Here is a 12,370-nt window from a genome sequence, read left to right as displayed (position 1 = left end):
TTATTTGGGTGTCGAGGGACATCGCAAGAGATTCGGGAGAAAGAGAATAAGAAGACGAGACAGACAACAAAGAAAAGATGGCCTATTCGCCCTACACCAGTTCGACTCCCGGCGACGAGTACTACTACGGCCGGGAAAGATTTCAGTCCGCCACACCAACACCATCGCCTCGGGCATCGCACGCCTACTACGCCCAAAGCAGCACACCACAGCGACCAGCCACTCGGGCACACTTCCGAAACGCCAGCACTGGCTACAACGAGTACAGTCCTCGTCCCCCGACGGCGTCGCCTCGGTACACGAGCGATGGCTACTATGCCACTGCCAATGTGAGTAGTGGTCATCATTCGCGCAAGGCTTCGTGGTCCACTCCGACACGTCCCAGGGACGAGCGCCGGCGTTCCTTCGTCTACGTCCGGTCCTCCACCCCCCATGGAGAATCCGATGAAGACGAGATCATCGAGGTCGACGGCCGTACCTACATCATCCCGGCAAAGTCACGTCAGTCGGGTGGCAGGACGTACCTCGAAGATGTTTATTTTGACGCCGCTCGTGGACGTTCCACTGATTTCCACTCGTACCCGCAGGGCGGCTACACGTACCACGATCGCGACGCTGCCTACGAACCCCAGCCTCGCCCGCGAGCCACTCCCAGCACCCACGCCCGCCGATCGTCGGCCACCGTGCCCCAGCGGCCGGCCACCACGCGTCCCGCCAGCTCCCACACGGCCAAGAAGGCCGCCGCCCCAGCCCCAGCCAAGGCCACAGAGGCCGACGCCAAGCGACACCGCATCCCCCCGGGGTATTCGCTCAAGAACTGGGACCCGGCCGAAGAGCCCATCCTGCTCTTGGGCAGCGTGTTCGACGCCAACTCCCTGGGCAAGTGGATCTACGACTGGACCGTCTACCGGCATGGACCGTCTACCCCCATCGCCGATGTGGCCGGCGACCTGTGGCTTCTTCTCATTCAACTGGCCGGAAAGGTGAAGCGTGCTGAAGAGTGTGTTGAACGAGTTCGTTCTAGGGAAAACCGGGACATCATCGAGGACTTCATCGACTCGGGCGAGCGGCTCAAGGACAAACTCCGCAAGCTTCTCAAGGCGTGCGAGCAGCCTATGCTCAAGGCCGCGAGCACCAAGAAGGGCGGCTCCCAACTCGGCAAGAACGCCGGTGTCGAGTTCGTCGAGACCCTTTTCGGCCGGGAGCGGGAATTGGACAAGACGGAACGGCTCATGCAGGGTGTTCGTCTCTTCAACTTCCGTTTCGACGCCAACTGTGAGGACATTATCCGGAATCCCACCAAATGAGGAGCCCGGATTTTTTTCCCTTTTCCTGTTTTGTTCTTTCCCCTTACCACGGTACTGGCTCAGGGATTTTTACCACCAACCAACCCATTGGTCTCTCCTCCCCATCACCCTTTTGTCCGCGGAGAGAACTATTTACCCCCCATGGACCGGCCGTCGAACCACCATGATACCCATTTGAGTACTACCAACCCAGAGCACCAGGGGACGGAGCACCAGGGGAACCCGATTGTACCATTAGGACCTTTTTTTCCGGATTTACCCAGGCATTTCCTTTTCATCCTTGTCGAGTGGTGGACTTCTGGTTTCTCTCTTTTTTCACCAACTGCCATAAACATTAATCAGGCGCAAGCTACCACGCATCGGGGCCCTTTTTCTTTGGAGAATTTTTTGGAAATTGTCCTTTACGATACCCGTCCGTCCGTCGCCGGGCCCCACGGATCCGAGGAGGAAAGAAAAGTTTGAAGGCCGGATGTTCCATCGACGACGAGGCCATGGAATTTCGTCTTCTCAGCGATTTATGTCATTTTGCACGGCGCCAGTCGATAAAAGTACGGGGCACGGAAAAATGGGAGGCCGGGATTTTGCTTTTGTTCTTTTCATGTTTCCTTTGTTTTATTGACTCGAGCGAAGACATCAAGGGTCATTTCACATCGATGCCACCCAGGCTCTCGATCATACCTATCTAGTACAGCTACCATCGGAAGATGAGGATTTCTTGCGACACCTGGCGCGGGTTCAGCGCTGACGGGCTTTGGCGCCTATTTCTTTCCTTTGTTTTTCAAAATTCTATTACTCGCACCGGTGGCGTTTGTCAAACACCTTTCCCGACTCGAGATGAATCGAGTCGGCGAGGAGGTTGGGGCGGTGATTTGTGCTGGCATGGATATACCCTTCCTGAACTTATTGGTTTTGTTATCGCGAGGGAGGACGAGCTGTGGGGGATGACAAAGGCAGCTGATAGATAGAACAATCATACATTCTCACAATAGCCATCTGCAGATTGTGTTGTTTGTGTTTTAATTTGAACGTTACAGGTAGCATCATCTCGAGTATTCACTGTTAATGCAGACGTTCATGCCAGGTCGGTGGTAAAAAAAATGCATCGCGTTGTATGTCCTTGCTAGGTATGTTATGTGCACACCCTACTTTCAGTGTAGTGGTAATCTATGCGTGAATCGTTCCAAACGCAAAGCCGTACGATGATCTACTCTATAGTGGCAACTTTGTTCCCGGACACGGTTCGTCGTGTGATGATTGGGGTGGTATTGTTGGAGTAGTGATAGTTCTGCATGACTTCATCAGCTACGGGCTATTCTACTCTTGGCGACGGGAGTCCCCAACTCCCCAATGGACGAACTGAAAATGGCTGGGATTTCATGTGACGGAAATTACAAAGTCATTCCGAATGATAAATAATAAGGTATACGAATAGATGAGATGATCTACAACCTGCCGCGCGGCATGGTTACCTGATGCCACGATACATGCGATGCAATGCGCGTCACGGTAGGAGGAACGGACTTGCATTTGGAATAGAAAGTAAAGACGACCCGAGTGCTACTGAGGCCAGGTGTATAATTAATCATGGGCTGAGACCCGACCCGAGAATGATGTGAAATCGTACTTTTACATTCTGCTCCTTTAGGCCGACTCTGGCGTTCCACATCCCTTCGCTGTATTGGCGAGCGAAAGGATGCGGCCCAGCCTCGAGGCCTCGGCAGCCTGGAATAAATAGTACGCATCGGGCGTCGCTGGACTAGAAGCAAAACAAATGGGTCAATAAGCACCTAACTTGGCTCTCTCCAGGGACAGACAATTTATTTGCCTTCCGCAACGTGCCGAGTGGGATACTTCGAGTCCTCGGTTTCCGGCAGATATTGACAAACCTGACGAAGCACCCGAATGGTTGATATTCTTCGCTTTCAACGGTCCAATAGCGAAGTATGCACCCTGGCATATCCTAAATTGGAGTCTTGAACAAGGAAGCCATAGCCCGTGTCCCTGGGCTTGGCTTCAGCTGAGCAGATGGTGTACGTTGTACAAGACGGATGATGATGGATCGTCGCCCGTCGAGAAACATGTCACAGACTGTTTCACCGAGACTCACCGAACCCCGCCACCTTCCTTCGGTTCTCCCTGGCGTTGGTGGGAATGTGCATCCTTTTCCCTACTACATACCTCAGGGGTATACGAGTGAATCTCCAAATAAGAAATCAAAATAAGAAATCCATCTTTGGCGCATGTTGCCGAGTCGCACAAAAAACGATAAATTGTAAAACTGAGGACTGACGGGATTTTATTGGCTCTTGGGAGGTCTCACCATCCTTCCCTCCAGGACTGAAAACCAGAATCGCACCAGTCGCCCTCTCTATGTTTCCATCTCCTTATTCTCCCTACCGAGGAGGAAATCCATTTGAAATGAGTCGGAACTCGTGCATACTGTACGATGGTAAATGTGCCGTTTTTCTTCTTTCTCTCCTGTCGATGGTGGTGATAGGGCAGGGTCAAGGGCAACCCCGCCAGGATGACCTGCACACAACAGCCAAGTGCGGTTAGCGGGTACGGCAGCCTCTGCATGTCTCGGTCATGCTTCCGAAATACCTAGATTTGGAACCATCTTTGTTGTGGCTGAGCGTTATTGCTTTTTCCCCGTTTTCCTTTTTTTTTCTTTTTGGTGACGTAGGAGTGGGTATTGTTGGGAATCGTGTCTGGTCTGCCATTCGAGTCGAGATACCTATCATACGAGCATCGCAAAAACGTTCAAGATTGTCGATACTCGTATAATCCTTCCGTTTTTGGTCCACCTGGGGTGTGATGGTGGCCACCCGTGGGATGCTCCCGGCGCTTAATTCGGCATCCTGAACGGCATCCCGCTCCCGAAGATTGCGCGGCGTGCCACCACATTTTGAGGCTCGATCCGGTTACTTTCCCGTTGACCATCTGTTGAAGGCTAGGGGCGGTTCCTGACAGTAGCCTAGTGTAGAACGCAGGTATTGCGGGCGTAAGCACTACCTGCACACCCCCACCATCATGTCCAGTGTGCTCTACGAAGTACGTTGTAGACCTACACGACTCACAGTACACTGTGTGCGATTATTCGACGAGCGCTTCGATGGCCAATGGGCCGATGTAAATCGGCAGATGAGCCCATCCTCGTCGCGCCCACGTGTGCGGGCAAGGGACAGATGCTACCAGTTTGGAGGGGGCGAATAGTCGGGGGCCAGCCGAGTCAGTCAGGAATATAATGTCCTGTGGCGGGATGGTGCATGGTATGACATGATAGGGTGCGCTTTGCCGGTGGGATAATTAGAGGTGGCTGGGATGGAGGAGGAAATAAGGAGCGAATCGCAAGTATTATTCAGAGGTGAGGGGACGCATGATGCCAAGGAACCAAGAATCCAACATGGATGTGACGATGAATCGACGGGAGAATGGTGATGGTAAAGCAGCTGAGAGCCAAAAATACCGTTTTTCGGAGGGCACTGATGTTTTCATAGTGAAGCTAGGCTGTGTACTCCATAGAGATAGAGGATCGATCGTATCAAGTCCTCTCTACCAGGCTCTGAAGGTTTAGATCCTCTCCGAACGGCTGTTGAAGACCGAACGTCCGACATGGATGGCATTCTTCCTGCGGCCCCCTCGCCCGGCCTAGGTGACACTGCAGTAGAAACCTCCCTCCACAGCCGTCTAGAAGCCACCTAGTAATTATTAATACATATATATGCACGCAGAAAATGGGAGAAGATGCTTGAAGCTGTTTCTACCCAGATGGCGGGGGGTTTCCCGGATGACTGGCATTTGGACAGGGGGCAGTGTCCGTGCGATGGAGGGCTAGGAAGAGACAACAGAAAGAGAATGCCCAGAGTGAGTGCACTGGCTGACATGCCACCAATCACACTCCCAAAATGTATGCATCTCGCAGATGGAACGGAACGAGTGCTGCGGCACATGTACGTTGTACATATGCTACTGCGCCCATATGCATGTCTCCTCCCTTTCCCGGAATAGACAGACTGATGACGTGACTCTGGTCGGATGAGGGGCTGAGGGGTTATTTGCGTCAGAATGTACGTACCTACCTAGGCACTGTAGGTACACAAGGTAGGTAGAGTAGTGCGATATCTACCATGACACAACTTGGTCCATAACAGGGGGATGGCAACGGGATTCTGTTGTGCTGGTACCAGGTTGATTTCTTGGAGATGGTCTGTAGCGGGATCTCGACGACGAGGTGTCCAGGGCTGGGCTGGGGGGGGGGGGGGGGGGGGTTGGCCGGCGTTGTGAGGATTCACTTATGCCCCGTTGCGAGAGCAATCCATTTTCTATGCTTTTGGCATATCTGAGCTGCGACACGGTGGGAATGACGTGGGCGACAGCAGCTTTGGATATGTTTTAAGAGTTGGTCGCATAGTATTCCTTTTGCCCCGATGTCGTGTTGCTGGACGAAGACTGACAGCAGACATAGAAACCTCGGAGGAGGTTGGAGATGGGAACCATACGACAGAATGCGAAAGGGATAGGGGAGAAAAGCCACAGGAACCAAAACAATGCTCGTAAAACACTGGCTGGCGTTTTCGTCCTTTCTGCTGCCAAGTCAGCCCCGCCGCCCTGGATGCGATCCCACCCGCGCATCGTCGTAGTGCCCGCCACGTTCGTCACGTCCCGTATGTTCGCCAACGGAAACATACCCCAGAGCCATCCGAGGGCCTGCATCGTGGGACTGCTGGCTGCAACGTCCTTTCCACGCCCCCCGTCGTACATACATGCCCCTTCCCCCCACGCCATCGTCAAGACAGTGCGCTCCTGTTACTGCAGAAGCACCTCTGGGTCGTACTTCCACACACTCGATCTTATGATGTTCTTCAACCTTATTCTCTTGATATGCCTCACTTAAACCATCGTAGACACCTTTGACCCTCTCCACCTCGCCCCGCCGTTGCTCGTGGGCCCGGAAGAACTTGCTGTCGCGGTTGCACAACGGGTGGTGTATGAGGGCGTCGTCGGCCTCGCCCTGGGACCGGATTCGGAAAGCGGACTTGAGAATATCGATATTCGAACGAAATCATGGAGCGGCGGTGGTTGTCCTCTTAGGTGAAGAGGGTTACAACCCCGCAAGACCGACCACGGGCGATACCGCTCAGGCAGAGGCTGTAGAGCTTGTGGGAAGTAAGGAAGACGCAGTCCTCTCGAGGTTCCGGCCGATTTGCCGGCGTCAGGGAAAGGAGACGATGTAAAAATTGTTGGATGCGGTTGATCTCGCCGTGGAGGGGGGATGACGCGCGCTCGTTGTCCGTCGCTACGGTGTACGGGGCTCGAGGGACTTCGACGAGATGATGGCTTCACCGAAGATTGGCGTCCCCAGCTCACGTCGGCGTGGGTAAGATGGACAATGTCGGATTTGGTGGTGCGAAGACGCGGCGCGAGCACATCTTCGGGCGTATGTGATGGGCGGCCGGTCGAATGCGATCCCTTTCGTTATTTGATCAGAATTTCTCCCCGGAAAAGGCATATGTTTGGCTCTGATATTTCCTGAGATCCACGGCGGACCTGTAGCTAAACAGAGCGAGGCATGTTCCGTCGACGAAGTCATCGATCCCCAGGGAACCATCACCGCTATCGTTGGTATTAGAGCTGGTTGTTTCGTCGGTAGAGCGCCGTGGCCGCCCATTACGGACACTGCCGACATGGGTTGGTTGAAATGTTCGTCATTGTTCGTTGACAAGTTGAAATCGTAAGTGAAGCACGAGCTAAAGCTCGCCCCTTGGGCGCGACTGCGATTTTTAGCTGGCTCCCTATACGATAAATTTAAGCGGGCTCCTAATATAATAGATTATTAAGCGATTATATAGCCGTAATTAGTCCCCCGAATATTAATTAGCTTATTTCTCTTAACCTATAGTAGGTATTTTTAGCTTATTAAAATAAAACTTATCTATTATATTCTTTATATATATAAATAATTATATTTATTTATTTCTTAAAAGGTTTATTATTAATAATCGTTTTACTATTAAAGACTATTAAATAACTAAATAATTAATTCATAACTACTTAATTATACTTTGTTAAATTAACTAATAATATTACCCATTAGCCGCTCCTCTAAATTCTATCTATTCATTTCTCTTTATAGTGTCTAAGTTAAAAGTAGTCTTTTAACCTTTAAGTACCTCTTACTATTTCTTATTAAGAGTATATTTTATTATAAGTGTAGGCTATTAAGTAACACGGCCCGTTATATTATACGTTATTTATAGGCTATATAGCTCTATAAAGCGACCTCCGGCTACTCTCTTAGCCACCTCTACTTATTTAGCTATTATATTTTTTACTACTTATTTCTTAGCCTTAACATAGTCTCCCTTAATAGTATAATCTATTAGAAGCATAGTATATTAAATAATATAGTACTTGATGTAATATAACATATTTCTTATTAACTATATACTTATTATTAGATTGTTAACTTTTTAAGTTATTTTTATATATTACTTTTACTGTATAATAGCTATATTATATATACTTAAGTAAGGTCTTTACTGCTATTTGCTTATAAGTATAGTTATTATTAATTATAAGACCTTCTATTATAGGCTTAGTTTTAATATTTAGACTAATTAATAAAATATTTATTTATCCTTAAGTATCTAAAAATAGATATCTGATTGGTATAACGCTTAGATTATATAATATACGTAAATACGTTTAAATTACTATTTACCCTTCTCTTTTAATTTTCTTATATATTATCGAGTATTATATTATATTATATTATATTATATCATATTATATTATTGAGTAATATATAACGCTACTATTACTACTATTGGATAGTTTAAATCCTTTTATATATTACTCTCTAACTAATAACTCTCAATATTATATCTGTTTGATATCTTTCTTATTTCTATAGTTACTACTCTCTCTTTTACTCCTTTAGTTCTTTATATTTTTATAACTTAAAAGTAAGTCTTAATACTAATAATCACTATAACGTACCATATAATCATATACTTGCTAGTCATACTCTTATTATATTACTTCTATTACTACTCTCTTATTTTATTATTATAACACTAATATATTATGGTTTCTTTAATATCTCTTATAGATTTATTTATTCTTTTATAGGTATATATAATAGCTAATGATGCTTTTAAAATAAAAGTAAGTTAAAAGTTTATCATTATAAATATAAAATATATAAACTAAAGACTATTTATATACTATAATACTTATAGAACTTAATTATAGTCTTTATATATTTTAAAGTATATATTATTATAGCCCTAACGCTCGCCCCTTAGGCGCGACTGCGATTTTTAGCTGGCTCCCCATACGATAAATTTAAGCGGGCTCCTAATATAATAGATTATTAAGCGATCGTATAGCTGTAATTAGTCTCTCTAATATTAATTAGCTTATTTCTCTTAGTCTAATAGTAGGTATTCTTAGCTTATTAAAATAAAACTTATCTATTATATTCTTTAGATATATAAATAAATATATATATATATATATATATATTTTAGAAAGTTTATTGTTAGTAATCGTTCTACTCTTTAAGACTATTAAATAACTAAATAATTAGTTAATAACTACCTAATTATATCTCTTTAAATTAACTAATAATAATCAACCCCTTTACTATTTATACTAAGTAAGCAGATATAATTAACTAAGTCTAAGAGTTATAAAGACAGTAAGTACTAACATTAATAGCCGTAATAAAATATTATATAATTGAAATTAAGTTCATTATTCTATGCTTATTAGTTATACTACTATCCCTCGGTCGCTCCTCTAAATTCTTTCTATTGATTTCTCTCTATAGTCTCTAAGTTAATAGTCTTTCAGCCTCTAAGTACCTCTTACTATTTCTTATAAATAGTATAAATTATTATAAGTATAGACTATTAAGTAACACGGCCTCTGATATAGTATTATATATTATTTATAGACTATATAGTCCTATAAAGCAATCCCCGGCTACTCTCTTAACCTTATATACTTATTTTAGCTATTATATTTTCAATTACTTATTTCTTAGCCTTAATATACTCTCTCTCTTAATAGTATACTCTATTAGAAGCATAGTATATTAAATAATATAGCACTTTATATCATATAATATATTCTAATTAACTATATACTTATAAGTAGATTTTTAACTTTTTATGTTATTTTAATATATTACTCTTGGTCTATAATAGCTATATTATATATACTTAAGTAAGATCTTAGTTATTTTTTCTTATAAATATAGTTATTGGTAGTTATATAACCTTCTATTATAGGTTTAGTTTTAATATTTAGATTAATTAACAATATACATATTTATTATAGAGTATCGAAAATAGATATCTTATTAGTGTAAAGCTTAGATTATATAATATTACGTGAATACCTTTAAATTACTATTTACTCGTGTCTTTTAATTTTCTTATATATTATCATCGATCGAGTACTATATTATATTACATTATATTATATTATATTATATTATATTATATTATATTATATTATATTATATTAGTGACGAGCATTGTTCTTCTTCTTGGGTTGCTTCTTCTTAGGAGGCATCTTGAAAACAGTTAGCACCGGACCCGTAACCGACGCGCACCCCCCACGGCACCCCTTTACTCATAGTGACGGTTCTCTTGTTGTTTAATCTAATCGTTGTTGTTGTTGTGTGATTAACTATAGCCTATCCTGTTAGCCCGCTCTAAAACCACTGGCCTCCCGCCCGCGCTACCACTTATAATTTGATGATATCAAAGACCCTGTATCTTCAGATACGTATTATTAGTAACTGCGGCATAGAGCCGGGCGCGGAGACGGGAATAGAGGGGCGGGCGGCCCGTGGGTAAACCTACGATATCGTGACGAGAGGGTTAAAGGAGGAAAAATAAGAAGAAGGGCGGAGGCCCTTAAAATTTTTAATTAACCTAACTATAGTTATGGAAGATTGCCGAATTCGGCAGGTATATATAATAAAGGCAGGAGCGCCTGCTAAACCCCCCGCCTAAAGGGAAGGTGCAAATAAAGACGGCCACCCCGATGCAGGGAGACTCCCCGGTAGATAGGACCGCTACGGCCCTTTTTCGGCTCCCTATATAAGTATGCCGCACCCTAGGCTAACCCAGATCCCTAGCCTGCTACTTTCCTGTTAGCCACTAGACTGGAGGTGTGATCTAGATACGTATTAAGTCACCACCGGGACCCCCGAGGCCCCGACGCGGCACTAACCCTAACGAGGAGAGTATAGGAGTTTTTCTACCCGTATAGGTTTTTCCCCCCTGTAACTAGCTAAAAAGGACCGTATAGCCTAAGCCGGGCTCCTAGATTAGATTAGCTAGGATAGCGGAGTAAGAGAATAATAATAATAATAATAATTATATTATATTATATTATATTATATTATATTATATTATATTATATTATTTTATATTATATTATATTATATTATATTATATTATATTATATTATATTATATTATATTATATTATATTATATTATATTATATTATATTATATTATATTATATTATATTTTCTTTAATACCTCTTAAATATCTATTTAATCTTTTAGAGCTATATATAGTAATTAATAATACTTTTAAAGATAAATATAAGTTAAATAGTTTATTATAATAAATATAAATAATATAAATTTAAAATATAAGCGTTATTAGTAGTTATATAAGCTATAAAGTAAATATACTATATAAAAGTATATACTTTATATACCCTAAATCTAAGACTATTTATATATTATAAGCATATAACCTCCTATTATATAGTATTTATTTCTAAATCTTATACTTATATAGAGCTTAATTATATTATTTATATATTTTAACTATATATTATTATAGACGTAAAGAATAGAACCTTAACGGTATTTATTTTATATATTCCAAAGGTAGTATAGGTACATAGGTACATAGGTACATAGGTACATAGGTACATAGGTACATAGGTATATAGGTACATAGGTATATAGGTACATAGGTACATAGGTACATAGGTACATAGGTATATAGGTACATAGGTACATAGGTACATAGGCAGAAAGGTACATAGGTACATAGGCATAGGGCAAATACATTAGAACACAGTATTAGAAGTTAGTATAAATAGTGATTCATACCGTACAATAAGTGGGGTGCAAGACAGTGACTTATAATCTGGCTGGCCCGCCTATATATTATGGAAGTACCTTTGATAATTGTTAAGGACTTTTTAATAATTGTTAAGTTTGCGGTACCTGGTACGATACTGTGAACGTAAGTCACGAAACTTAGCAGTAAAATTAGCAGAAAACGGCCGACCGCAGGTACCTGTACTAAATGAATAACCACCTTTGAGGTGGGTCAGGCTCAGTGTATATAAGATTAGGAATGGCATGGCAGAAGATACGACCATACCGACTGGTGATGTTGAAGGACGAGACTTGCTCTCGTGGTAAATACGAACAGCAACCGAGAATAAAATGATGACTAATACAACAATCAAATCCTTGGCCGACCTCGCTTCCCTTCTCCCCAGGTACGTACTGCAAAAACACCCGTGATAGAACAACATTTCATCCTACCGCCTGTAATTGTGAATTTCAACACTCATTGCCAGGCCGGCCCCTCCCAATCGATAGCGATTGCGCTCGATGGTTTCTATCGGTCTCTGGCTATGATGTCGAAATGCATTACATCCGCTTCCTTCGCCCGCCCTCGCTCTCCCACAACCAGGCCAATGTGTCCACCGTGAGCGTCTCGGTGGTCATAACCACCGACCTAGGCGATTCCTTCCTCAACCCAGGCGCCCCCATCAAGCTCAAAGCTGGCGTGTATAAGGCGGCTGCCGACAGGGACGGCCAGAAACCCGGGCCTGCCGACATAAAGGCCTACCAGATTCTCGAATGGCGGCCCGGCACGAGAGCCCTCAAGTTCGAGCTTACTCTGCCCAAGACATCCGCACTTCTTCGCGTCTTCATCTTCCCAACCGCCCAATTATGGGCCGGCAGTACTTGGGATGTCATGAACTCCCTCAGCCATGCCGATGCTGG

At 43.8% G+C, this 12,370-nt stretch overlaps 2 protein-coding genes across 2 annotated transcripts; one reads left to right on the top strand and one right to left on the bottom strand.

The window, feature by feature from the left end:
- Positions 1–77: 77 nt before the first annotated feature.
- Positions 78–1,307, top strand: ACRALDRAFT_2094857 (uncharacterized protein; the record flags this gene model as incomplete). The annotated part of the gene is made up of 1 exon (XM_071022690.1): positions 78–1,307. The coding sequence occupies one exon, from the start codon at positions 78–80 to the stop codon at positions 1,305–1,307; it is 1,230 nt and encodes a 409-aa protein (XP_070879086.1).
- A 4,392-nt stretch (positions 1,308–5,699) lies between these two features.
- Positions 5,700–6,092, bottom strand: ACRALDRAFT_2038784 (uncharacterized protein; the record flags this gene model as incomplete). The annotated part of the gene is made up of 1 exon (XM_071020905.1): positions 5,700–6,092. The coding sequence occupies one exon, from the start codon at positions 6,090–6,092 to the stop codon at positions 5,700–5,702; it is 393 nt and encodes a 130-aa protein (XP_070879085.1).
- Positions 6,093–12,370: the final 6,278 nt, after the last annotated feature.

Source organism: Sodiomyces alcalophilus, assembly GCF_042370955.1.
Source record: "Sodiomyces alcalophilus JCM 7366 unplaced genomic scaffold ACRALscaffold_1, whole genome shotgun sequence".
Classification (NCBI taxonomy): Eukaryota; Fungi; Ascomycota; class Sordariomycetes; order Glomerellales; family Plectosphaerellaceae; genus Sodiomyces; species Sodiomyces alcalophilus.
The sequence above is the reverse complement of the archived record's forward strand: the minus strand, read 5'-3'. Positions and strand labels throughout refer to the sequence as shown.